This window comes from Camarhynchus parvulus, chromosome 2 (assembly GCF_901933205.1).
Source record: "Camarhynchus parvulus chromosome 2, STF_HiC, whole genome shotgun sequence".
Lineage (NCBI taxonomy): Eukaryota > Metazoa > Chordata > Aves > Passeriformes > Thraupidae > Camarhynchus > Camarhynchus parvulus.
The window spans coordinates 87,807,649-87,834,803 of NC_044572.1; the positions used below are offsets into that span (position 1 = coordinate 87,807,649).

General features: G+C 40.6%; 1 protein-coding gene across 1 annotated transcript; it reads left to right on the plus strand.

The window, feature by feature from the left end:
* Positions 1 to 1,780: 1,780 nt before the first annotated feature.
* Positions 1,781 to 25,425, plus strand: LOC115917539 (sodium-dependent neutral amino acid transporter B(0)AT3-like). Its single transcript, XM_030971662.1, has 12 exons — positions 1,781 to 1,937; positions 10,612 to 10,752; positions 12,335 to 12,472; positions 13,474 to 13,655; positions 14,062 to 14,172; positions 18,999 to 19,111; positions 19,385 to 19,513; positions 20,130 to 20,286; positions 21,566 to 21,770; positions 23,355 to 23,514; positions 23,976 to 24,138; positions 25,213 to 25,425. Exons 1-12 carry the CDS (start codon positions 1,781 to 1,783, stop codon positions 25,423 to 25,425), a joined length of 1,869 nt encoding a protein of 622 aa, XP_030827522.1.
* The last annotated feature ends 1,730 nt before the right edge of the window (positions 25,426 to 27,155 follow it).

The window sequence follows — 27,155 nt, forward strand, 5'->3', positions numbered from 1 at the left end:
CAGTGATACACACTTGTATCGCCTTGCAGCAATTCCTACACCCTCCTTTTGAAACAAGAATGGATCCAATTTAGATCCTCATATTGGCTGTAATCGAAACACTCTCCTAAAAGGAATAGGTACACTTAGGATATATTTACTCCAGAAGGTATCTTTAGAGTAGTCTATCTCCTCTAAATTGAGAGTAAAGTGCAGACACTGTGTGTGTACTTCATGGAATCATAGAATCAATGGTTTGGGTTGGAAAAGAACTTGAAGATTATCCAGTTCCACCTCCTCTGCCATGGGCAGGGACACCTTCCTTGGCCTGGTTTCTCCAAGCCCCATCCAACCTGGACATGAAGACATGAAGGGATGGGGCATCCAAAGCTCCTCTGGGCAACCCATTCCACAGAATCTGAATGATTAAATTAATTTACATTCCATTTTCAATTTTTTAAAATTATATTAATGTAAGTAACTATTTAAACTATTTGAAAATGTTACTCTTTAATAGGAAGAACATTTTTTGTCAGATTTTTCTGCTGATAAAAAGCTCAGCAACCAGGAACGAGTAACACCACGTGTGAGGTGGCTGGCTGTGGTGCCAGGTGTGGGATTTGGGGTGTTGCTGGAAGGGCCCATACCTAGCCCAAGGCATTTCCTGATCAGAAGAGCATCAGGAAAAGGAGTGATGGTGGTGTGTGCCCTGGGGCCACTGACATTGTGCAAGGGCTGCCAAACCACCCTCTGTGTTCAGATCCTGTGTGCCCTCTGAGACAACTCTGGGCAAGACAGTGGGAAGTTGAGTTGCTCCATTTGTGAGTCTGGATATTTGCAGAGGTGTAAGCAGATGAGCTGTGACAGCCCAAGGAGAATCATGCAGCCTTGATCTCAAACTGGCTTCTGGCGGGATGATCCTCAGCCTGATCCCATTTATCACCTTTTATTTTGAGGAAAACAATTCACCTTCACTTAGAAGCTCTTCCCATTTAGAGAGGGGAATCCAGGCATGAACTGTTTGTTGATTTACTGAGGCAAGCAAGCTGACCGGCTGCTTTGTTTAGTGTGAACTGATTTAGCATGCACACCAGCAAAACCCTGATATGACTGAAAGAAAACAGAAAAATATTCTCACATACTTTCAGTTGAAGGAAAGCATTTGGCTCTTGCATTCATCAGTAACTAATTAATGAATAATAAAAATAGTCACTGGGGATTCATTGACAGGTGGGAAGTGATTAACTTCTAGCAACTATTGTGAAAATGGATCAAATTCTAATGTCTGAATATACAAGGTCTAATTTTTCTTGGCTTTTTTTCCTAATTGAGTTTTTGTATTTGGAAAAGATTACTTCATTTATTTACTTCTATTAATAAACTAAGAAAGGAAATGCCAATGTTTTATTCACAGATTTTTACAGGTATTTTGCAATTTTAATTAGTCCGCTGCAAAAGTTTCTTTTTAATTATATTCAGTGTCACACTTTGACAGAGTCTGAGAACATAAGGAGAATAGAAAATAAAAACCTGTTTGATCCTGAGTTACCCATTAACAACATATTCCCAAGCTGTCTAACTATAGAAGGAACTGCAAAAAAGGCAAGAGTGGTAACTCTCTATATAATAATAATTCCTGGTTTTGTCTTTAAACTGCATCCTTGGCAATGACACAGCCCTTTGCATCAGATAAAAAGAAAGCTCCGCCTTTCTTCCAAGATCCTTCTGTCACCCTGCATAAAACCTGTAGGAGAGACAGATTTTGAAGCATCTTCCCATTTTTAGGGGGCATTTCATTATAATGCCACAAGATTTATCAGCAACATCCGAAACCCCCAAAGAAGATGGCAGACCCAAATGGGACAATAAGTTCCAGTACATTTTGAGCTGTATCGGATTTGCCGTCGGCCTGGGGAACGTGTGGCGGTTTCCATACTTGTGTCAGATACACGGAGGCAGTAAGATTGGAACGGGACTTTGCCAAAATACTGAACTGCAATTCTCATACAGCTATACTAACCTCTGATGGGCATAGAAATTACATAATTTATATCAGTTATATCCCTTTTTAAAAAACACTGATTGTTATTAATGTCTTGCAGCAGTTAACTAGCTCTTTCCATAGAAATATATTTAATTATAAATGATATGTTTGGTTAGGAAGACCAGACTGATGCTGACCTGAGAGATGATAGAACAAATCTATGTTGAAGTTTTTATACTGCTACTAAGGTCCCAATGGAAGCAGGAAACTGAGCCTGCAGCTGGCTACCTGAAGGAGAAATGAGAAGCCCTGGGGAGGCCTGAGGTAACTGGCCCCTAGACAAATGGCCACTGAACTTCCCTTTGGGATGGTGAGGGAGCCATTCCCCCCCATGCTCTGAGGAGCTACCTTATCCTCTGGAATTGCCCCTGCACAAAACTAAATTGTGCTTTTGGCTGCCTGTGAGGCTGTTTAAAATGCTCAGTTGATGGAGCAGCAACAGGAGCCTGCCAGGTGTCATGGACAGCTGCCTAAGCCTGTGCCTGGGCACCAGTTCCACAAAGAATTGCTTTGGAAGCAGACAATTTGGTAAATATAAATGGATCTGAAAAGAGTACTTGGTAACTCACCATTCACAGAAGCTTTTGAAATCTGCCACTGTAAACTGTCTAAAGAAGAGTGAGCAATAGTTTCAGCACACTGTTATTTGTTATCTTTCAATTAACTGGAGAAACCGAAAATTCACACCTGGAGAAAATGTCAAGTAACAGAAAATTTTATCACATCCAGTTTGTTTTACTGAGGTGTCTGTATTGATGAAGTACATCTATTTCAATCAACCAAGGAACCAAAATGGATGTAGCCTGTAAAGGAAGGTCTTTCAGAGAGAAGGAGCCACTTAGATAGGGACTGTGGTAAGTGGCTCAATGAACCAGCTATAGCAGGTTGTATCAAGGGAAAGAACCTTGGCAGATGTAAGCAGAACACTAGGAAGTAGGCAGAGATATTGCTGCTTATGGTAAGACAACTTCTGAGTCTCTGACTTTTTCTGAAAGTCCACTTTCAAAAGTCAACTTTAAAAATTAGACAAAATCTTTAAAGACAAAATAGAGAAAAGTCCCTGTAATTATTCAAGGGTTAGAAAACTTCTGTGACACAAACAACTAAAGAATTCAATCTATTTAGGTAATGAAGTTGAAAATTAAAGAGTATGTTTATCATAGCCTATAAACAAGAAAATGGAAATTATTTTGGTGGCAAGGAGCTTTTTAAGGCTGAATATGCAACAGCTGAGAGTTACACAAATAGAGATAAGACAAGAAGAAGTAGGTCAGATTCCTCCCAGGACACTAGATGGCTTCTATTATTTATTTTAAAAATGCGACATCCCAGTGAAACTCCTGCAGAAAAGTGCCATCACTGGGTGGCTACAAAGCCAGGAGTACACATTGTTTCTCTGTGTTTGTCCATGGAAAATACTGGGGGAAAAACCTGTCAATTCAGTTAATGACACTGGCATTTATGAGACATGATTAACGTCTTTAGAGAGACATCCCCTAGCAGATATGGCATGAGACCTGCAAGGAAAATACTCTTATGGAGCAGGAACTGCAGGTCACATCCTCTACAGCATCTCAGGTGATCTTTCTATCTTGGAAAGCAAGGGGAAAAGCATTCAGGATTAACAAATAACATAATAAAGCAAACATAATGTGAAGTTTCTATAATGCAGTGAATAATTAACACAAAGTGCTCAGTGGAAAGTTTGAAAATCCCAGGCAGGGCCATAGCAAAATGCAGCTCCTCCACACATTTCATTGCACAGAGCAGCTTCTGGAGCCACCAGCTGCTAGAGGCTACACAAAAACTGGGCACAGTCGGGATTAAGATGAAATATTGTTCTACTGCCCATAAAAAGGCTCCGCATCCCTGTCCTCATTGCCCCAGGAGAAGCATGAATCTGACTGCAAGGAAGTCACCTGTCTTATGGACTTAGCCGTGCTCAGAAAGTCTGCTTGCTTGTGCATCCAGCTCCAGAACCCCACTATTTCCCACAGGAACTTCTAGGGACAAAAAAGACAGGGGGTACAGCAGGTTTAAAGAGAGTGAAAACAGGGAAATGCTGCAGAGGCAAGGGCTGAGTTGCTCCTTTGCTCCCTGAGTAGTAATGCTGCCAGTGAGAAACCAGCTTAAAATAGCCACCAGACTCAGTAATGGCAAACAGCCACTTTGCATCACCACCAACAGTGGCACAAGAGAGTGGTGAATTAAGGTCAATGTATGGATGGGCAGCCAGTGTTTGGTCATTATTGGCCCCTTCAACAAAGAGCTCAAAAAGCTCAGTAGCAGGATAGACTTCCTGTCAGAATGCTGTGAGGTTTGTGAATAATTTGTCATAGAAAGCTGGCATTGGAAAAGTTGAGTGAGTTATGATGATCACTGAGAAGACAGAGCTCTTGCATTTCCATCTGTGTGTAAGGTAGCTGCATTTTTCTTTTGTTAATTTAAAGCACTGACGTGGTTTGGGTTTGCATTTTCGAAAGCAAACAACTCAGGTGCAAGAGCCCAACAGATTTTCAGGGGTACTGGAGCAGAAATCCTGCATGTGTGCATGTGAAGATGTGCACATGGGAGAGACCAGCAGCACTGTGTTTGACTGGGAGCCCTGAGGTGCCATGGCTTTCTGCATGCAGCCATAATCACAGCCATGGAGAAGCCAGGTATTGATAGGGCATAGACATGCTTGAAGGCTGGATGGCTTCTGGGGTAGTTTTACAGCTGGTTCAGGTGATATCATTGTTTCTGCATCTTTTCAAAAACAAGACATGAAAACAAGTGTCTGTACGTTTGTCTCATGTCAGCTGTTCCCATCAGACCTCTGGCCCTGATTCATTGCACATTAGTGTTACTCAGTAACTCAGATCTAATATAATATCAGTTCTGCTGACATTTATCACCTGCTGCCGTTACTGATTATTTGGGTTTATTGCCTGAGTTAAGTTAGCTATTTACTTTTCATGACTAATGGATATGAAGGTTGTTTGCCACAGTTGGTAGAGACAAACACAAACGTTCCCAGGCAACTGGCATTGAAAAGAATTCTCTAAATAGCCCAGTACAGAGTTTGTCACTTAAAACTGAGACACTAACAAGTCATACATCTATATGTTTACACAGGGAGCCATCTGAGCACATTTAAAGAAACCAACTCAGTTCTAGCTAGAACTGACTGCAGTGGTTTACTTTGGTCTATAGGTAGTGTGTACATATATATATATATATGTGTGTCGTATATATACATACATGCTTGCTTAACCCATGGGTATTAAAAATGTGTATAGTGCCTGAGCCTACAAAATTACCGAAAAATATCTGTACTATAAAATACAGTTTCTTTCTAGGAAAATAAGTACACATAAACACTACTATATGTAGCAGCAACCACCATCTAAACCCCACGCTGCTACACACTACAGTCATGCTACAAAGGGAGAACTGTTTACTTCTAGGACAACCATTTACAGACTTTCTTAACCCATTGCCTACTTGACCTTTTGCTCAAATTTGAACTACGACGTGCTGTGAGATGCCTGGTTCACTGTGTCCTCAAAAGGAAAACAAAACCTAGGAGGAACAAATTGTATAAGTAAAAAATACTGGGAAGAAAAAAAAAAAAAAGCAAAACCCAAAACCAGCCCAAACAAACACAGTATGTTGGGAAGAGCAGAACTATTCACTGTCTGACAGAAAAATCGGGTTACAGCTAGTAACAAACTGCATTTTCTGGTTTATTGCCATATCCTGCCTAAACCCTTGGCGAAAAGCTGTGACATGTGGAGTCAATCCCTTCATAATTCATTATATTTGATTGCCCTTTATATCTCAGGTTAGTGCATGCCTGTATTTGAAAGCTGCCTGCTTGCATCCTTCACATTTCACAGGGGAGTTCGCCAAGCTTATTTTATGAGTTATCTGTGGGTGTTACCCATCTCCATTTGAAATGGCCATTGACTGTCCATTTGGTTTTCTGGACATGGCTTTGGCTCCCTCACTGTCTCTCAAGGAGATACAGTCATTTATGTGGGAAATTCAACCCTGCCAAGTTTTAGTCAGTAAGGTGTGTAATGTGGCCTGCAAGGCACTATCAGTGCCATCACAAGTGTGCTGCACAAATACAATGCTTAGAGTAGCTCGTACTTTTCATCTGGATTGAGGCATGTGAGAAGGCATAAAAGAGGTCATGGAGTGCTATTTTCTAGAGAGAGGACTGAGTGTGATTAAGTTGCTTTTTTTCCTATCTGATGTCTTGATGTAATTCCTTGCTGTGTTGACTATACCTCACTGCTTAGCCACTGAACTGCCATGGAGAGAATGGGACAGATCTGAAAATCCCCTCTAAATAGCTACTACCCTCTTCTCTGTATCTGAACAAGCAGCTCCCACCTATTGTATAAAATTGCATAAATTATCTCAGCTATCTTGCCATTAAGTTCTTAGTCTTTTGGAAAAGTGCACCCATCCCCATTCTTCCTATGTACCAACAGAACTAATGAAGCGGATCTCCAAACGCTTGCTGCATTTTATCACATTGAGATGTGCTTTCTGAATTTTTCAGATTCTACAGATGCATTTCCTCCAAACTACTATTTTACCACTTTCCAGGTCATTTCAGTCTTTATTATAATTCTTTTTTCTACTCCCAAATCCCTGTCTGAAGGAAAAGTATTATTCATATTCTGGTACTTCAAATGCTGTTGTGTCATTGAATCATCATTTCAAGTCACTTGCTTTTCTTCTGCTAGCTGATTCACAGACATTGGTAAGATGCAAGACTGAATCATGGATCAGTCCTTCCTGATTTTTGATCAGTTTTCTCCACCATTTAGGAAGTCTTAGTATTCCAATATCAAGCACACCTACTGGGTCTTTTTCTCTGCTTCTCACTGAGGCACATTGATTTCTGCAGGTCTTAGTACACATAGATTAGGAGGTTGTCCAGCTGATACTTCAAACTGCTTTACATTTCCACTAGCCCAGTCTGTTGGTCTCTCTTTCCAAGTGACAAACCCAATTTGGTTGTTTCACTCTGCTTTGCTGGCCACTGAGAGCCAACTCTAAGACTGCGCTCCTTCCGTAGCCTCCTGGTCTCTCTGCCCTGTGGAGCACTGGCCGCTTCCCCAGGCTGCCTTGCCTGGGGAGTCATGCACTTTCCCCCCAGACTGTCACGTGCAGGTGAGACAACAAAGGTTGTGCCCTTCAAGTGTCATTTTGCTGGTTATGGTCGGGCAGTTGCTGTCCTGACCTGACTTGCCCCTGCACTGCAATCGAGAGGTCAGGTTTTAAAAACCCTCTGTGTATCTGAGTGCACCTGCTCCTTCCTTTCCTACTGCTGTGGCTGTGGAGCTGTCCCCACTCCAATGGTTCTTCAGCAATCTTGTTACACACTGGTACACCTCGACACTTGGGACTCTCTTGTAAATGACACCAGCTTACCAGTAGTGCAGCAGTTGCAGTTTTTGATAGCCTGATTTGAAAAAGCTTCTGTAGCCTTCTGTGCCTTCTCATGTGCACGGGGATTATTCCACGGCTTTGTGATATCCTTGTGCAGGATTCCTTCCAAAATAACTTCTGACTCTTGCAAGTTCTGAAGAGTTTTGGGGTTTTTTTTCCCTTGACCTTCTTTTAGTACCACGTGTTTTTACTTGCAGGATCAATGCTTTATGAATCTTCAGTGTCTTTCTGACAGAAGGAATGTTGTAGACTAAAATTTTCCTAAGTCACACCCCAGGGATGCAACTAAATCATGCTTTGACAATACTTTTTTTTTTGATGGGCATTTCTCCAGGCTTTTTAACTATTTTAAAATGCTTCACCACTATAATTTTCCTTTTCCACTTTTTCAGAGGAAAAAAAACCCTAAACACTTTTTTTTTTTTTAGGTAGAATGTACAGATACAAGATAATTTGTTGCTTGTGCTTTATGATTTTTATGATATAGTTTCCTTTTCCCATCCTCCATGGAAGCCAAATCTACAGAGTTCTGCTCTGCCTGGACTTAACATCACATGGGTTCTGCTTGAGCTTTTGCTGTGCTTATGTTTGAATGCTCTGGTTTGTGGAACCTGCTGTGTCTTAGGTTCTCTGCTTCTTGGATTTTCTGCTTGCTTTCTCCACAGTTAGATTTCTCATGGCATTTTTTAAAATACTTACTTTTGCCTTCTGGCACATCCTCCTCTATCTATTAATCAGAGCCCTCAACTACAGAGTGCCAGAGGGTTCCTACTCACTATTCTGTATCTGATAGCTTACTGATAATGTTTCTCCATGTTTTCCTATAGGTGGGGGATTTTATTGTGGAAGAGTAAGCTTCAAGTGCTTCAGCAGACTGTCTGTTCTTTTTCTCTTTTCTTTTTGACTAAAAATACTGTAATGCAAAGGAATGAATAACTAAAAACTTACTTTACACAACAAGCCAGTTACTTGAATTAGGTTTGAGAAAGATTAGATTCATAAACTATTTCTTGTTAACCCATTCCTTTGCCATATTTTCATATTTGCAGATAGAAGATTATTTTATATAATTCTCATGGAAAACCAGTATTTTTTTCCAAGTGCGACACTATGTTTTGCCATCATGTAAATATGCCTGAAGATACACACAAGCCAGCACAAAGTAAACATGCTTTTATCAGCAGAATGTCTAAACACACTCTGCTGCCAGTGGTTCAACTAGCAAACAGAAAAGGGGAGAGAGATAACAGTTTGCACTAAGTATTACCCAGTAATTTCCCAGGAGATATGATATGGGAGATAGGCTGGTTTCTTATGGAGTGCTCTGCTGGTGAGGGCTCAGCAGGGATTGCAGCACGGAATGCAGCTGCTGCCCAGAACTGGTGGAGAACCAGACGGATGGATAAGAGGTAGAGCACTCCATACTGCAGTGCTCTGGTCACTTGCCTCAATATTTTGCTCTTCTCAGGAGACAGTCCAAGGCATCAGACTGTCAGAAGGGCTGGGCTGGCACCCTCAGATGTGCTATGGAGAGGAATACTGCAGCAGGTTTGAAACAGATCACAGGACTGAGCATGGCAAGAGGTTACTGGGTTCTTCTTGAAGGGACCTCAAACTGAGGATTTAACATAGAGGGAATTAAATGTGAGATTTGTTTTTCAAACCTGCTTCCCAGTTAAAAGCATTTCAAGAATAGAGATCTTAAGGTGAGACATTTATTTCCAAGTTTGGCAGTTTATGAACAGTTCTTTGCTGAGAAGAGCTTTGTGATTTTTGTTTCTACAAATAACTTGATAAAAGGCTAAACCATCCAACAACACACCTTCTCTGGGCGCTGTATGGATTTAGTGCAGCACGTAACAAGAGGTAGCAAAGTTATTGCAATACAACACTAACTCAAGAGATTAGATTTTATCTGCCCAGCCTTCCTAAATAGCCAGTGATTGCAGAACCCAGGCGCCATTCCAGGTGGAGACCAGAAATCCTTGTGCATTCCCCCACCTCTCTCTCAGGGCTGAAGATGGAGCATAAAGAAAGTTTCCTGAGCTGGAAGAGCAGAGCTGAGCAGACCCAGCTATGAAGTCTGGAGGCAAATCAGAAATTATAGAACAAGGCACAAGTTTATTGACAAAGCTATGAGGAACAGAGAATCTGTTCACATTTGTAGGAGGATGGGGAGGTGACTGAAGCAGGATTTCTGTCTTCGTCTCCCTGGAGAAAAGAGACTTTGTGGTCACAGCGGTTGTTGGTCACAGTGGCAATAAACTTCAATCTATTCCACCATTTCAATTTAACTGGACGTTTGGGCAGGTGCTACAAATATACTGATGAAACTTCTGGTCTCATGAAAATCAGCATCTGTGCAAAAGAAGGGAGACCCAAATGTGTGTCCCTTCTGGGGGAAGGTGGGGCAAGAGAGGCATTGGACACAGTTTACCAGGAATCAGCCAGGCTGTTGGTAGGACTGGTCCCTTCCCACAGGCAACCAACAGGACACACTGCTTCTGGCCCAAGGGAGATGTTGCAAGGAAAACAGAAAAATGTAAAGGACACAAACTGGGAAGAAATGAAGTTTCATGGCTCACATGTCTCAGAGAACAACTTCAGCCTTGCTTTCAGTTTTTCATTAGCTAGAGGCTCTGTGGTCTGAGCAGAGCTTCATGCAATAAAATAACCTGGTCTCTTGGGGGTATACAGCACATAATCCTGTTTTTCCAGAGCAGGACGGAGGAGCACAGGCCTGAGACCCTTAAGAAATGAAATGAGGCAATGCACTGAAGGGAAAACAGATGGAATAGGGGACAGGCAAACCCTTGTGCTTTATGAGAAGGAGGACAAAAGGAGATGCTTAAAAGAAAGGGAAATGGATGAAATAGTGAGGTTACCTATAATGGGCTGTAGTAATGCCTGAGGGAAGTGTCCTGCAGCACTAAGCATCCCAGTCCCTCCTCCTCCATCTTCACTGCCAAAATTACCAGCATCAGATGTTACGTGTAGGTGTCCCTAGCAATGATCCCTCTCTCAACACATCCTACAAGGACTTTGTTAGGCTCATAAAGCAGATTAATTATAAACCAGTAATTTCAGTGAGATGCAGAAAAATCATGTGGCTTAATCACACTTAAATGTCTTTTCAGGGGCCTTCCTGATACCATACTTCATCGCTCTTCTCTTTGAAGGAATCCCACTGCTACACCTTGAGCTGGCCCTTGGGCAGTGCCTGAGGAAAGGCAGCATTGGAGCCTGGAACACCATCTCTCCTTACCTTGGAGGCGTTGGTAGGTCCCTTCAGTCCCAGCTCAAGGAACTGCAGACAGGTCCCACCCAGCACTCACTTCCTACAGACCTGTGCCTGATGTGTTTTAGGATATAAAAAGAAATTAGTGTTAGGATTAAAAAGGAATATTTTGTAATGGGGGTGGTGAGATATTTAGGGATGGTTTCCCTAGAAACATTCAAGGCCATGTTGGATGGGGTTCTGAGCAACCTGGTCAAGTTGAAATGTCCCCGTCCATGGCAGGAGGGACTCACTACATGATTTTTAATGTCCCTTCCAACCCAAACCATTCTGTGATTCTGTAATTGTGTATTGCTCTCACCAGGCATTACTGCAGGCACATTTTAGGATCATTTGGAGAGCCTAAAATGCAAACCTAATAACCTTTGCTGTGGGGAGCATAATGAACATGGCCTCTGCTCCTCAACACTGCCCCATACCAACCATAGCCTGGTGCTCAACAAGAGCTGCCTGCCCACAGTGCTTCTAGCTCCTCCCTCACAGCCCCTCCAGGACCCAGTCTTCTCTATCCATGAACAGCTAGACTTGAGGAAGGACAGAAAGATAGGAAATCAAGGATCCTGGTACCTCCTAATGAGCCCAAAGCACATGGGAAGGCTTCCCTCCACAAGAGGGTGGGGTTACTGAAAGGACTTTATCAACACAGCTGGACATGACGGACAATCCACATGGCATAGTGCATCAGACTGATGTGCAGTCCTCTGCTGCCAGCTTTTTTCTACTTATTTAATATATGAAAAAACACATCTGGTGCCCTGTGTCCACCACTGTTAGGCTGCAAAAAGTGATCCAGAATAGCCGCCAGGAGGAGGCTAGGGCATTGACTCTACTGGGTATTTAACACCCTTGTCCCTGCAGGGCAAGGGAAAACTCCTGCATGCTTCAGCCAGCTCTGCTAGATCATGACCTGCTTTAAGCAGGCGCCTGAAATGGGCTTGGCACTGATGGCCCTGCCTGTGGGGCTGTGTGGGAGGAGAAGGGGAGGGCAAGAGGAGTCATCTAAAGGCCGCAGGGCAACAAGAAAGAAATACCAAGCTGCAGGTGGTGCTTCCAGCTAAACCCATCTCCTACAACCAGGCATGTTCATAATCTCTTGCAAAAATACAAGCAAGGAGAAACTGCGGTTATTTTTCCCTCCTCATCACAGGAGTAAAATAGTGTTAGGGCACCTCTACATGATTTGGGACAAGAGGGGCCTCATGCAGCTACAGCACACTATAGAAATTTGGTCTCTTTTGCTCTCTGCAATTACAGTTGTCCAGTATTGTAGAAAACAATGGACTACATGCTAGGGCAAAGATTTCAACCCTAACCTTCTCTGTAAGTAGAGAGTCTCAGCATTCCTGGAGCAGGGCTGGTGGTCTGGGGGATTGTGTGCCAGTGTTTGGCTACTGAGGACACAAAATGCCCATCTTTCATTGGAAAATCTCAGGACAGGATCAGGGGGATGGAGAAGAAAATCTTCAAAAACTAGGAAATGAGAGCTTGTAACAGCTAGTGTAGTGACTGACTGATTACTTTTTCCAAAACTCTTCTGAAGTGAGATTTTGTGCTTTCTGTAGGAGTTGGTTCATGGATGGTGTCGGTTCTGGTGAGCTTATACTACAACACTGTTTTAACTTGGGTAATGTGGTATTTCATAAACTCCTTCCAAGAACCTCTTCCTTGGAGTGTTTGTCCTCTAAATGAAAACAGAACAGGTAAGTACACCTCCATAAGCACTGCTAGCAAAACATCAGACTCTGGGCTAATCAAGAAACCACACTTTATTTTGCCCCGAATTGTGCACAAGTCCTGGTTTGATTTCCTGTTAAAAAGGTACAAGAGTCATGCTGGCTTGCTCAAATTCATCATCCTCACAAGAACAACAATAGCCAGAAAGTCCATGAGTCCTTTTGCTTGACTTTAAAGCAGGAAACAAAATAAAGAACAAGTCCTGTTATCCATTACAAAACCTTTACTGAGACTAAAGAGAGACAGTGTACATAAGCAGGACAAGGAAGAATGCTCTCAGGTTTTTGAAACTATTTTTCAGGCTCTGTTTTTTCTTGGAGCAGGAGAGGGAACAAGTTCCAGGGCACAGCAAGAAATACCACCTTAGTAAAAGGCTAAGAAAAAAGACAAAACATAGTGGAATTAAACTTTGTTTTGGAGGCCTTAGGACTGTTCTAGAGTAGGAAGACAAACAGACATGACAGGTTGTGGTATACACCACTTGCAAGTTCCCTTTTCTTCAGGCACAGAGCCTGGCTGGGGAACGCTGACTCCCCTGCATGCAGATGCCTGAAGTTCCTGTTCACAGAAGTCTTGGAAACTCAAATCAAAGAGATCAATGCCTGGGTCTTTCCTCACCACAGGGCCATGACATGGCCAGGGGAGCCTGGACTTAGATGTATTCTCAGGTGCTGGTTTGTTATGGCTTCACCAGCTTGTAGCTATACAGCTAAAAAATGTCATTGTTTTCACTACAATTAGTTTAGATTTTACCTTGCACTGAGTACAACACTGCTTCTAATCAGGAAGTTATCCCCTGTGTAAAATGCTGATGATGTTCTGGTGAAGGTCTCACATAAGTCTCATAGTCTCAGCCTGCTGTGAGAGTTTGTCTTGGTGCACATTACAGAGAGTGCAGAAAGTCCATCTCAGTATTAGATTTTGCAGCCCAAAATTTATTCTAACACTTGCCACTTTTTTTTTTCAGGGTTTAATGAAGAATGTTATGAAAGCACTGCAGTAAATTATTTCTGGTACAGGAAAACTTTGAACATAACGCCTGATATTGCTGAGAGTGGCACATTCCAGTGGTGGCTCATTTTGTGCTTAGCAGCTTGCTGGGCAATTGTCTATCTCTGCACCATCCGAGGAATTGAAACCACAGGGAAGGTATGGAAAGGGTAGAGAAGTGATTATCCTGTAGTTTGAAGTCTTGCCCTCCAGATACTTTTTACCCCAAGGAAAACCCCATTTTACCCCATTTACCACACTGGCACCATTCAGTATGCTCCCTGACCAACAAATTGAGAACAGCAGTACAAGTGGCTTAAAATGATGCTTCTCTCCTTTTCCATTGCAAACACTTCTGCCCTATCAGCCTTCCCTCACACAGTTTTAAGAGCCATTTTGTTACAAATATATTCTGCAAAAGTACACCCTGCTTATTTGAAAGATAGCTGTATTGATCTGTAGCTGTCTGATCTAATATTATTATTATTGTATGTTGCAATAATTTAAATAGGATTGACTGAATTTACTGCCAGTAACCCTCTGTCTTCTGATCTCCTTACTTTAGGCAATTTATGTCACAGCAATATTTCCCTATTTGGTCCTGACTGTATTCCTTATTCAAGGACTCACTCTACCAGGAGCCACTGAAGGTCTGATTTATCTCTTCACCCCTAATGTAAGTATTAGTATTTATTTTCCTTTTACTTCTCCTCAGATTTCATACCATTTTCCAACAACTCCTGGTTTAGATGTCTATCCAAGAGCTCAGCTAAGCTCTTTTTTCTGAGATGAGAGTCACTTCTGAGATGAAGCAACTTAATTATTTTAATACATTTTCACAAGAAAATAAGCAGCAAAGAATTTAACAGTTCAGTAGTAAGGCTGTAACAAAATACTGGAAAATTAAGTTTAAGAATGTTATGGGTGCCTCAGTCTTTAATGTGTAAGTGAAACTGATGTACTTCACAAGTACATGAGAAAGATGGGGTTTCCCTGCCACTGCTACAGAATTTACACAGCTTTAATCTTTAAAGAATTCACAAAGAGAACAACTGAGGACTTACACTGTAAAGTGATTTTTTTAAGGTTTAAAGTAATTTTCCCCTGCCCCTGTTTCTTCATAGTATTTCTCCTCTCCCCCATATCTCTTCCTAAAAGATACAATTGCTGGAGAACAACTTTTCCCATTTTTCTTAACTTCTCATACGGACAGGAGTTTCAGATCCCTGCACAAGCTCGCCATTTCAGAAGCACCTTCCCTACACTGTCCTTGGCAGCATTCCCAAATGCAAAGTCAAACTGTCCCACTAAGTGGTTGCAATCCACCAGAGGCTCCTCACAACTCTGCCTTCATGGCTAAAAGCTCCATGAAGTGGTGGGTGTAGAGGAGGAAAAGCAGCACTCACTGACACATTATCGAGCGTCTGCTGCCTCCACTGCCACAGCAGTGCTTCAAACACAGGAGCACTGGATTTTTCCTTTCCTTTCCTACAACAAGAACGCAGACTAAAGAAAACATAAGCCAAGAAGTTCAGAGATACTTTACATGCCTGGCTGGAAAGGGATAAGTGCAAGAGAAAGCTCACATGAGACTGTTTTATCCCTCTTTCTACATGCCCAGTGGCACAGGCACCCATCTAAATGCTGCCAGAGCTCAAGGACAAGCTTGGTTTTTACAGAAGATCAGGATATTCACTTACATTTTTGAAGGGCCAGACAGGACTACAAGAGCTTGGTGCAATGTCTTTGACAACACAAACAAAACACGCCTTGGCTTGTCATCAGTTGGTCTCAGCTAGGCTGTCAGGTTTCTCTGGAAGAGCTCAGGCATTTCTGGAATTTAGTTTGCAATGATCCTGAACTGAATGCAGGAAACTAGATTTGTGTGTACTCACAAAGCCTGGAGGTATTGCAGTGCTGAGGAGGAGCAGATCATCGTAAAAGAGCTGGATGGATTTGTACACTGGCAACAGAAGTCAGAATGAAAATCCACCTGCAGAGAGCCTGCAGCTGATGGTTAGCTGGTCTGAGGAAGCAGATCCTGGGGACATCCTTGAAAAGTTATCTGAAGATGGTTTTGGTGATGTTCTTACCTACAAATGTGGAAAAGCTGATGGAACAGGCTGGTAAGTGATACCTGCTATCAGTGTTGCCATTGCACAGAAAGTTAGTGTAAGACAGATGGCTTTGTTAAACTAACCTTCCAATTGCTACACAGGGTTGTGGCACTTCAAGGACTTCAAAAGCACAGTAAGCACACAGCTTCAACACTGCCCTTCTCTCTTTGTCCCCTTACCCCACAACTGCAGCACCAGTATTGCCTTTGCTGTTTGGCTATTCCCACCCTCCCTGTGAGCAAACACTGGTTGTTCTTTTACACTTCTCCACAGGGGATGCCTCAAAGTGAGTTGTACAGGAGGGCTGTTAGGCAGAGATTTACTTCGCTCACCCAGACCCCATCAGTTTACAAAACTGTAAAGCATATTTCTCAAATGTGTGCTTCCTTTCCTGTCTTTTTGCAGAAAAAGTTTTAGCAAAATAAAGTAAGAATTAAATCACCTACTCTCTGTTTCAGCTTGCTTTTAAAATACATAAAATCAACCTTCTTGACATTCTTCCCTGACTGGAAGCAATATTTTCCAACTTCTTTCCAACTCTGCAGTGCAGCAGGAATTGTAGTTTCTCTGTAACAGCTGTTACATCCATTATCTCATGACTGTGACACCTCGTTGTTTGTGAAAGCCTGTGAAAGTAACACCTAGCACAAAAAGTCCCATCTTACCCAGTTTCAACATAATAACCACTTAACTGAATTTACTTGTTTTTCTAAACCACATTTTTTAAAAGTTTATTCACTTTCCAAGTTTGTATTTTAGCTCTTATGAATAAGTACCACAAATAATAAAAGTATGCATATGGATTTTAATTATGAGAGGCTGTGTTTTTATTTTCATGCAAAAATACATAATCGGTTTTTGTCATCTGACACACTTTCCACCCTTAATTTCAGAATAAATAATGAATACTTCTTTTCATGACTTTCAGGCACAGAGAATCTGATGATTCACTCGCCTTCTCAAAATTCTTGGTTACTTGGAAAATGAAGATGCCAAGAAAACAAAAAAGTATCCTGAAGTGACACCTGAGGGGAAAGCAGAAGTTGTAAAATGATGAAGCCACACAGGAGCTGGAACAGACTTTTGGAAAGGGTTTTGGAAAATAAATAACCAGAGGCAGCAGAAACAAAGAAACAAGATTCCATCATGCATCAGCAATAGTCTGCATGGTTCAGCTTCAGGGGAGACCTGTGTCACCTAAGGAATACAAATGTCTCCTTCTCCAGGCTCTTTCACATTTGAAAGAACTTTAGAGATTGTAAACATTTGGAGGTTCTCTGGCAATTTACAATTCCAAGAACTTGGTTGGGCAACTGTTGCCTGTGCCCAGAACTCAGCAGCTATTTAACAAAACAACAACAACAACAACAACAAAACACCACAAAAAACCAACCAACCAACCAAACAAAAAAGCAGCACAGGCCCCCAAATCCTCAATTCACAAAACCATTAGCTGTTTTTACAGCACAATTACACATCACAGGGACCCCAGTAATTTTTAATTCAGTTTCTGTCCGTGCTTCATATATTCAAGAATCCAAACATCTTACCACTTTTGAGGGAGCAATTATACTTCCTTTCCTCCTTACTCCCCTGTTCATTCATTAACACTGATTGTATATCTTCACCCACGTTTCTGGCATCCGCATTTTTATTTCTGAACATATGCTCATAAAACCTGTATGCCATATAAATATAAAATAACACTTTCAACAATTTGCTGAAGACCAGATCATGACATTGTCATGGCATGCTTTCCTGCCCGTTATCTTTTCAAGTTTGGGGGTTGATTGGTATCTTTTAGAGTCAATAAATGCACTGCAACTAGTACCAGTGTAAACAATCTCCACACTCATTTGCCAAAGTTCCCAGTGAGAAAGCCAGACTTTTAGGAGTTGCATCTGTCAGCATCAACTGACTTGGCAGCACTTAATCAAAGTGTGAAGGCCACAGAGCCACGTGAGTGCCAAGTATCTGCACTGCAACAGCACCTGCACAAGGTGCTGCCAGTGAGCACTCTGGCCTTTGAGGGCTTGACTATGATCTTTCAAAACAACCTCTAGAAGGGTTTGTCTTTGCTGAAGCACTTCAGCCAGCAATGGTTCCATGAATCTGCTGGCTGTGTTGTGTTGTACAAGAGGTGACACCAGTTCTGCTGCGGCCAAAGCACTGGCCTCCCTGTGGAGAGAGCACCTGCAGTGACGGCATTGCTTGAATCCATCCACACCGACGTGGATGCATTGTTCTTGCTCTTCAAGCTCAGGCCAGCTTCAGAGAAACCCAAAATGCTATGAAGGGTCTTTTGGCATACTTACCTCTCACTCCTACATATGTTCCTAGCCATGGGCTTGGATCACAAGCACAGGCGCACAGACACAAAACACACAAGTTGTCCTGCATGACTGGGATGCAGATTTAACTCAGACTGTTGCAAAACAAAGTGAAATAGTCTACAGCTTCAGCATTACTTTGGAACTATCTGGCTTTTAAAACATTCTCAGCAAAACATTCTTCTACTCCCCCTCCTTGATGATGGATCAGAGAGCAATTCACATGGTAGGGCATAACACACCACTTTGTAGTTTCTGCAGGAAAGTAATATTCATAGATCACATTTACATTTTGTGCATGCTCTATCTCTTTCTTTTATATAGATTTCAACATCAGGACTCCTTAGTGGAGCTATTTAAAACTGTTTAATATTCTCTGTAATCCACCAATCATTGCTTTTTAATTTACCTTCCTGTATCATACTGCCTTTACAACAAAATTCAAACTTGTCAGTTTCTCCTTTTGTCTTGTATTACCTATGCTGACCTTCTATCTTTTATTGCTGTTTTCACAGCACTTTGAAGAGCAGACGCTGCTCTTAATAACTATTCTCTTCTTGCCTGCTTGTGCTTTTAGTCACTTCTATTAAATTATTTTTTAAGCAAATATGGGAAGATACAGAATCACTTTCTGTCTTAAAACAGTGAAGGTTTAGTATTTGTATATAGAGTTTTAGGAAGACAATACTCTTTAACTTCAGGTTAAGTATGTGAATTTTTAAAAAAAGAAAGTAATTGAGGAAAAATGTATTTTCCCTATTGTATTTCCCCTATTCCCTATTCCTAGTTTTTATCACTTAGAACCACATTATCATCAGATAGACAAAGTGTACAGTAAAAAACATTCTATAATTCTTGCACACATTTAAATAGCCTCCATGATAAACACCTGTTTTACTGACCTGTTTAGTACCTATTCCCATTTTCATAGTATTCATAGATGGCAACACAGCTCAAAATTCCAGAATTGAAAGAACAGGTGAGCTATGAGAACTGCAAGAGAAAAAGAAATTTTAATTTAAGCCTAATACATGCATTTCTTCCACTTATTTCAGCTGAACACTTTAAAAAATCCCCGTGTATGGCTTGATGCAGCTACACAGATTTTCTTCTCTCTCTCTTTGGCTTTTGGAGGGCTTATTGCATTTGCGAGCTACAATCCAACAAAGTGAGTAGCACCACAACCTTTATTAGCTGGTTGAATTCTTGCTGCACTTTATGCAATTTCTTTAAATTTTCAAAATGTTTTCCTTAATTTTTCTAAAGGATCTATAGAAAAGTAGCAGTCTTTCTAAAAGGCCCACTAGATTTTCTAACAGAAGGGGAAAGGGGAGGGAGGGAGAAAAGAAATTTAAAAAAAAATGTTTGCACAAATAACTGCATTACAGATAAGAAAATCTGCCTTTTTTAATCATTTCACTTGCTTGAATGCTATCTCTAGAAATGACTGTGAAAAGGATGCTGTGACAGTAGCAATTGTGAACAGCATGACATCCCTCTACGCTTCCATCCCAGTCTTTTCTGTTTTGGGGTTTAAAGCAACCACAGCCTATTGGGACTGCTTGGACAGGTGAGAAAGCTGTGTTCCCAAAGTTATACTGTGGTTTCAGTGCCTAAATAGATAATGTGATAATGTGTTATTTGAAAGACTTGTATTTAGAGAATTTATTTTCATTACAAAGGAAGAGCATCTGTATGGAGAAGTTTAATGTAAAAATATAAAGTACCATGGGACTGAGTCAAGGATGATAATTTGTAAGAATAAAGACAAATTGCAGAGCAACCCATTTCAAGTAGTGCATCAAGGTTTGCACCTTACTCTCAGGATAGCCTTAGAAGTAGTAAAAATCTCCTCCTTTTTTGTATTTCACTAGAAATTTATTTCACTAACTTATTAAACACAAGTAGTAGAAATTGTCTGGAGACCTGATAAAACAAAAATTATTTAGAGACTGAATCTGCACAAAGTACTCAGAGTTTCTGTCTGAGACAACATTAAATAGTCTGAGTATTTTCTACTATTTTATATATAAGCTGTCAATTAATATTTTCCTTTATATTGTAAATAGCAGCACAGAAAGTAAACACAACTTTGGAGTAGCATCTGAATACACAGCATAGCATTTCCAGCCATATCATCTGCAAACTTTTAAACTAAAGTTTAAATATGTTGGCTTCTCTGGCAGGAACATTATCAATATCATCAATGAGTTTGATCTTCCAGAAGAAAGCATCATGCGACATAACTATACATCCTGGATTAGTTTTTTGAATTCATCATATCCAGAAAAAATTGCTGGACTCAAACTGAAAAGCTGTGATCTTCAAGAATTTCTTGATCAGGTATGTAATAACATAATTACAACAGGTATTCCTTAAACAAAGTTACATAGAAGGATTGGTATCTTCCTTTTTCTTGTAAGTACATGTATTCTGTTCTGCCTGCAATGATATATTACACATAATCATGCAACAAATCAATCTTTCAACATTTGAAATAACAATACTGCTGTAGGATAGTCTGAATGTATAGCTGTCTGTTATGGCAACAAAACTACACATTATTGCCACAAAACTGATCTTCCAGGGTGCTCCCACCAGAAGTCTACCATAGACACTAGATTCAGTCCTAGTTTGGTTTGCAGAAAAAGGCACAATGGGGGAACACATCTAGATGAAAGATTATAGAAAAAGAATGCTGAATGGGAATTTCCTAAATCTGTATTTAGGAAAGTATCAAAAAATCCATTATAATGTACACTGTTCACCACCAAAGTACATCATGAGCCTCTCCTTATTTTCCAACCTTCGTATAACATTTCCCCTACCACTAAAACAGATGTTTCTTGTCTGTTTTCTTGTCATACCTCATTCCACTTGCTCCAAGGATCCTGCCTGGCACAGTCAGTGTGTGCTAATGCACGACAGCCCTAACATAAAATAATGGTAAACTAGCCTATTTTACTCACATGATGGAGAAGTCCAAAGACAACATTCCAGCCCTGGTACAAGTCAGTTTCTTTTGTCTCACTTCTTCTGATGGCATCCATTTCTGATTTACAGTTTGAAATATTTTACTTCCAAGTTATAACAACATTAGCATTTTTCAATGCTTAGATTTGAATATCCTTGTCCTTGGGAGACTAAATCAAAAGAAATTTGATTGAAATTGGCTTTTTCCCTATTGGTCTTTTCTTCTATAATGCCTTGGCCATTATAGGGGGTTTTGTGACCAATGATTAATGAATTCTCTTGGTGTTAAGAGTGATAATCATATCCTTATTTACACCTATTTTTCCCAGAAGAACCTACATCATAGATTTTAAAAAGAACATTTAAGATGGTATTAGCAAAATAATTTCTATTACAATTACAACTCTCCAATCTACTTTACTCTGAACGCATCTCTCTGTGCAGGCTAAAATTCTGCTCTATGATTGTCTAGATATCCCTAGAACACTTAAACTCCCCACTGCCCATTTTCTCAACTGCTGGCTGCCACAGAGGGCACAGGGCAACCAGCAACCTTGACTCCAGAAAAGGACAGCAGTGTGTTACAATTACTTTATGCATAAGAAATGACATTGCAATGTGTATTTTTATCTGTTTGTGAATGCTGCAGAGCGTCTCAGGAACTGGCTTGGCTTTCATTGTTTTCACTCAAGCTATCATACTCATGCCAGGCTCCCAAGCCTGGGCCATCCTGTTTTTCATCATGTTGTTCAGCTTGGGACTTTCTTCGATGTTTGGAAACATTGAGGGTGTCTTCACGCCTCTTCTAGAACTTCAAATTATACCTAAATCAGCGCCTAAAGAGCTATTATCTGGTAAGGTATTTGCTTTGTTCAAAGAAGGTGACTTCCTTATAGATGCACAAACTATTAACTGCTTAATTAATATCAAAGAGGAATTAATAATTTTTAGTATTAATTTAGCTGAATGTCACAGTGTAAGTAAGGGCAGTGGATTGTGTTTGCAGAAGATAAGCAGAGAGATGAGGTAGTAGTTATGGCAGAAGCTGTCAAGTGGCAATATTATATTGCCTTGGCCATTTTCTTTTCTTAGTTTGCAAATTAAGCTGTTCCAGTCTGAGAAAGCTTGTTAAATTGCTATTCCTGGAGTCCAGTCCACTCTGAGCTGTTGCAGTCATCAGGAAGAGCCTTGCCTTCCCTTAAGCCTTTGGCACTGATACAAATCACTTTAAGGCACCCAGTGACATCAGCTGGTCTGCTATAACCACCTGCACTTGAACTTACCACTGTAAGAGAGGTCACTCACATCTATTTCACCCAGATTTGTGCTGCTGCACATTCACATTTACTGTGAACATGTCAGAGTAGAAAATTACCACTTGAAAAATGAGGAATGAAGGTGTGTGATCCTGTTCTGGCACCAAAACTGGAATCTTTTCAACCAGCCATGGTTATTGAACAAACCTACTCCTTAAGAACCAGACTCAATGAGAGTCTGAGAGATCCTACTATGAAATTGGTCCAGAAAAATCTATGGTAGTAGCAACTAATAGATTAATATTTCTGCAATGTGCTTTTTTAAATTCTTATGGGAAATATTGCTGTCGTGCCTTTTGTAGAGTCTTCCTGTGGCATCTAAATTGTATTCCTAATTTTACAATTTTTCATGTAAAAACAAATTTATTCCCAACTTGATGAGTTAACAGTATTATTTTTAAATTTATTTTCCAATGGTGAACTTTTAAAAATTAAAAAGAGCCTGGAGCCAATATTTTACAGAATTGAACCAAAGGCCATCTCAGAGTTAGAAGCAATTAGCAACACATTAGACAGACGTACAAACTGAGTTGTAGCCCATGTCTACATCCAGCAATACCTTTATTCGCTCCTGTCCTTCCCACTTTTTCTCTCAATTACCTCAAATCTAAATCTTGACTAAAGGGAAAAATAGGTGTACAGAAGCGTGCTGAAATCCAAATGACACATGCTGGAACATAACACACACATTTGTAGCTCTGGGCTCTTTGAGGAAATGGGGACAGAAATCCAGGGAGTCCTTACACTTCCAAGGTGGCACCTGCCTGCAGTTTAGGCCTATGGCTGCATGGAAATGAGGCACCTGAAACTCACTCCAGCAGTCAAAAACTAACAGTGGCTCACAGCACAGCCCAGGCTGTCTGATGGAAGAAGTATGAACAACTGAAGGATGCTCTGAGTCACATGAATGCATTCCTCCTGCAACAGCAGTGCTCTTGGCCCACACACAGGGAAAAATTGAGTTTGGGAAGTGGTATTAGCTCCTCTAATGAGAAAACAGCTTGTTGTAACCCCACGGAGAGGGAGACAATAAAAATTATTAGAAAAAGAACAGCAATTTAGAACAAAAATACACCTACCAAGTTCAGTACTCCAGTAACAAAGATATCTTTTTTTCCTCAGGTATAATATGTCTAATTAGCTTCCTCATTGCTCTGTGTTTTACACTGGGTTCAGGGAGTTACTGGATTGACATTTTTGACAGATATGCAGGTTCAGTGCCTCTTCTAGTCATCGCTTTTTTTGAAGTGATTGGAGTTGTGTACATCTATAAAATTAAAAGGTATGTTGGGAAGAGATGGAATTTTTTTCTTCTAAGATATAAATGCAGCTCAAGTTGCAGTAACTTTGACCCTGACCTGATTTGATTTGGTGCTGGTAACTGAGACATTTTCCTAGCATGCTGTTCATTCCCTTGGCAATTTTGTCTTTTTACTTTAAATATCTGAATACTGCTGCAATATTATCATCACTTATTTAAGCTTAGAAACCTTACACTACATGCTCAGGTAATTAACTGACAATGTAAATTGGTCATTCATCTCTGGTATGCCTCAATAAAGACCTATTTGGATGATATATTATTATTTACTCAAGCAAGCAGTGTCTTATTAAAGAATGGAGTGGAATAGAAAAGATTTACAGCGCTGTGCTCTGTGTTTCCAACTTACAGGAAGCTATAAAACAGGGAAACTATTACCAATCTAGCTCTGACATCATCATAAACATGCCCTCTTTTACAAGGTTCAGTGAAGATGTGGAATGGATGACCGGAAGAAAACTCAATCTCTTCTGGCAGATCACATGGAGGTTTATTAGCCCTCTGCTCCTGCTAATTGTCTTCATGGCCTTTGTTACTCTGCAGATGCAGAAGCCACCAAGCTACACAGCCTGGAACCCTAAATATGTACGTGCTCAAATATTTTCAGCACTTAAAGGAAGAATTATCTATTTTCCTCCCTTACAAGATCCTTTAATATTATTGTTATCTACTGCTGACCCATTGAAAATAGCTTGAAATCATGTAGTGCTCAGAATGAGAAGGCTCCAGTGTGCAAAGAGGTTACACATACTAGAACATGTCTCCTCTTGAGGTGTCCTGCTTATTCCGTGCTCCGTATTTCTTATGGATGTGTGCAATGCCCAGAAGTGTTGAAGTGAAACATGTCGCAGACATTCCATACCCACAGGGGGTTCAGAGGTAGAACAAATGCCTGAGCAGAGCTTTAGAGCTGCATAACGTCAGGGATGAAGGCATTTCTCAGTGAGAGCTACCAATATCACTGGGGCTCTGGTAGATATATGAATGTGTACTTTAGACAGGCAGACATGCAGGCAGTGGTCTGACTACAGTGTTGGTTAATTCAGCAACAAAGACATGACTATGCTGAGAACCTTTCATCTGGATGTCACTGTTACACATCAATAGCAGTTTCTCTGACCCCTCTCAAATACAACCTTGTGTGGGGGTTTGAAGATTGATTCTGTTCCAAAACTATATGAGGATTACACAGCAGCAGTGTCATCCCCAAATGCCATCAAGTACCTATCATCCCAAATAAAACTCATAGCCACAGACTTGCAGAAATCATCATTCCCTCAAAATCTCTGATATACAACTTCCCTATTTGACAAAGAATATACTCAGTAATTGCTGAAACCAGTTAAGCTTTGAGTACAAGAAGAATGAACACAGTTTAACCAAGAGAGGGTGAAGATTTGATAACACTTGGGGCAATCCCCATATCCCTAGGAATGTGTCACAATTCCAGCTATACATCTTTGAAAGTGTAAAACATTTACAGCTGTCTCTAGACCCACAAGAAGGGTTTGCAGAGGACACAGCCACTGACTGCTACTGTAGACAGAGTAAAACTTGCTATCCTTACTAAAACAGCGTAAGAAAATAAAAACAGAAATCATAGCAAAATCTAAGTGACCTACAAATTATTTCTTTTGCTTGCTTTTTTTATCTCCACAGGAAGGCTTCCCCACGAAAGAGGAGAAAGTTTATCCACCTTGGGTACAGGCCATTTGTGCGCTGTTAGCTGCCCTTCCTTGCGTGTGCGTACCTCTGGTAGCGCTCTTCCACCTGGTCAAACAAAAGCGCAGGAGCAAGGAGCCAAGCCTTGTACCACCAGAAGTCTCCTCCTGTCAGGGGGCTAACAGCAACTTTTCTCATCCAAAAGAATAAACATGCATTGTACCTGTCTGTAAGCAAAAATAAGACAGCCTTTGTTACACATTATTAGCTGTCATTTAGTATCATCCAACCAGCCTGGGATACACAGTTCATATGATTACAGCAATCACTACACTCTGTAAACAATGCTGCTGTGTTTCCTTCAATTTCAACCAATTTTTCAGCTTCATGTATCTCTCCAGAACGAAATTGGACTTGGAAAGCCTGTTAAGTATTGTGGCTGGCTTCTTTCTTTACTTTTAAAACACTGGTCAGTTCCCAAGGATCAGCAACAAAAATTGGAACACAAGCATGTACAGTTTCATTCACTGCCCTGCCCCTCTGCTCCAGGAGATGCAGAATGGGAGCCTTCCAAGAATAAGGAGTGCTCTTTACCAGTACATTCTAATTTTTGTAAATCCCTATACACACTTAAAAAGCAGTCATTTTGTGGTTATTTCATATTCTCAAGCATTGCAAGGAGCAAAGATAAAGCATCAGCAGATAAAAGAATGTTAAGTAAATTTGAGCAATTAATTCTGCACAAATACCTTATCTTAGCAGATTCCGGAATTTATTGTAGTGGAAAACACTAAAAAAAGTAAAAAAAAAAAAGTCCCCATTTTTTCCCCTTTATTTCTCATACTAAACACAATAGCCGAATAGCATAACAAAAATGCAGATGTATAGCAGCCTTTCAGGGAGCTGCAACCTTACAGGACATGACAACAACATTAATGTTTACTGAAAAACAGGATTTCCTATACTTGGCTGCAGATCCTTGCCATTCTGTAGTGCTGGGAGATGAGGATTCCTCTTATCACAATACTTAAGGAATTGGCAGCCTCTGAAAAAATATTGAGAAAGTAAGTGAGGATAAAATATGACAATGCCTTCAGGCTGAGTAACTGAGTCAAGGAAGAGAAAGGATTAAGGTTATAAAGCTGTAAATACATAAATAAGAATTTTTAACTAACTAAAGCATACGTTTTATATTCACATTTCTGACTACAGATAGCTAAATGTTCATTAAAATCCTACAGGCAACTATATGCAGCAGGTTTAAGTAGTCAGAGTTCTGTTCTTAAACAAAAGTACATCCAACTAATACAGAGAGAAGCTGAGAAAATAATTAATCTAGATCTAAAAGACTTTTAAATCTATGAATCCATCTTGCGTCACTGTCACGGTATCCAGACTTGACTTTTGAGCTGTCCCTTCCATTCAGCAGAAGGAAGACTTTATGGATCACCGGACATGCAGTTCAACCCAGGACAAGACTCGGGGAGGACAATTTTCAGCTCCACTAACTACAAATGATAGCTGGGAAACACAAGCTGAAGTTACTGTTTAGCTCAAGTAGGCATGTAGAAAAATGTGTTGAGCAACTCTTGCATGAACACTGCTTTTCTGTTGTCAGTGCACTTCTGATGTTACCTCTACCAAAATTCCAAAACTGTAGCCTTATTCCAAAAAATTTAGTGCTACAGGTTCCCCTTCTTATTCATGGAGAATAAGATGATATCCTATAGGTACATTTTTCTCCTGAATAGCTCGACTGCGTTACTTGAGGGATCATGTGTATGCAAACACCTTCTGCTCACTCTTTTCCCAATATTTTATCTCCATATTCCATCAAATCTTCTTTGCTCCAATACCCTGCTGCGAACTCAATGTTCCGACAGACTAGACTTTTCTAGAATTGTCTAGGCTGCAAGAACCACCTGGGTTCTTTGGGGGTA

What these genes read in the sequence shown, in the direction of transcription:
- LOC115917539 (XM_030971662.1), top strand. Translation starts at nt 1,781, where the DNA reads ATGCCACAAGATTTATCAGCAACATCCGAAACCCCCAAAGAAGATGGC. An exon ending in TATTGGGACTGCTTGGACAG is followed by an intron (nt 19,514 to 20,129) that starts GTGAGAAAGCTG and finishes CTTCTCTGGCAG; the next exon opens with GAACATTATCAATATCATCA. An exon ending in TACATCTATAAAATTAAAAG is followed by an intron (nt 23,515 to 23,975) that starts GTATGTTGGGAA and finishes CTCTTTTACAAG; the next exon opens with GTTCAGTGAAGATGTGGAAT.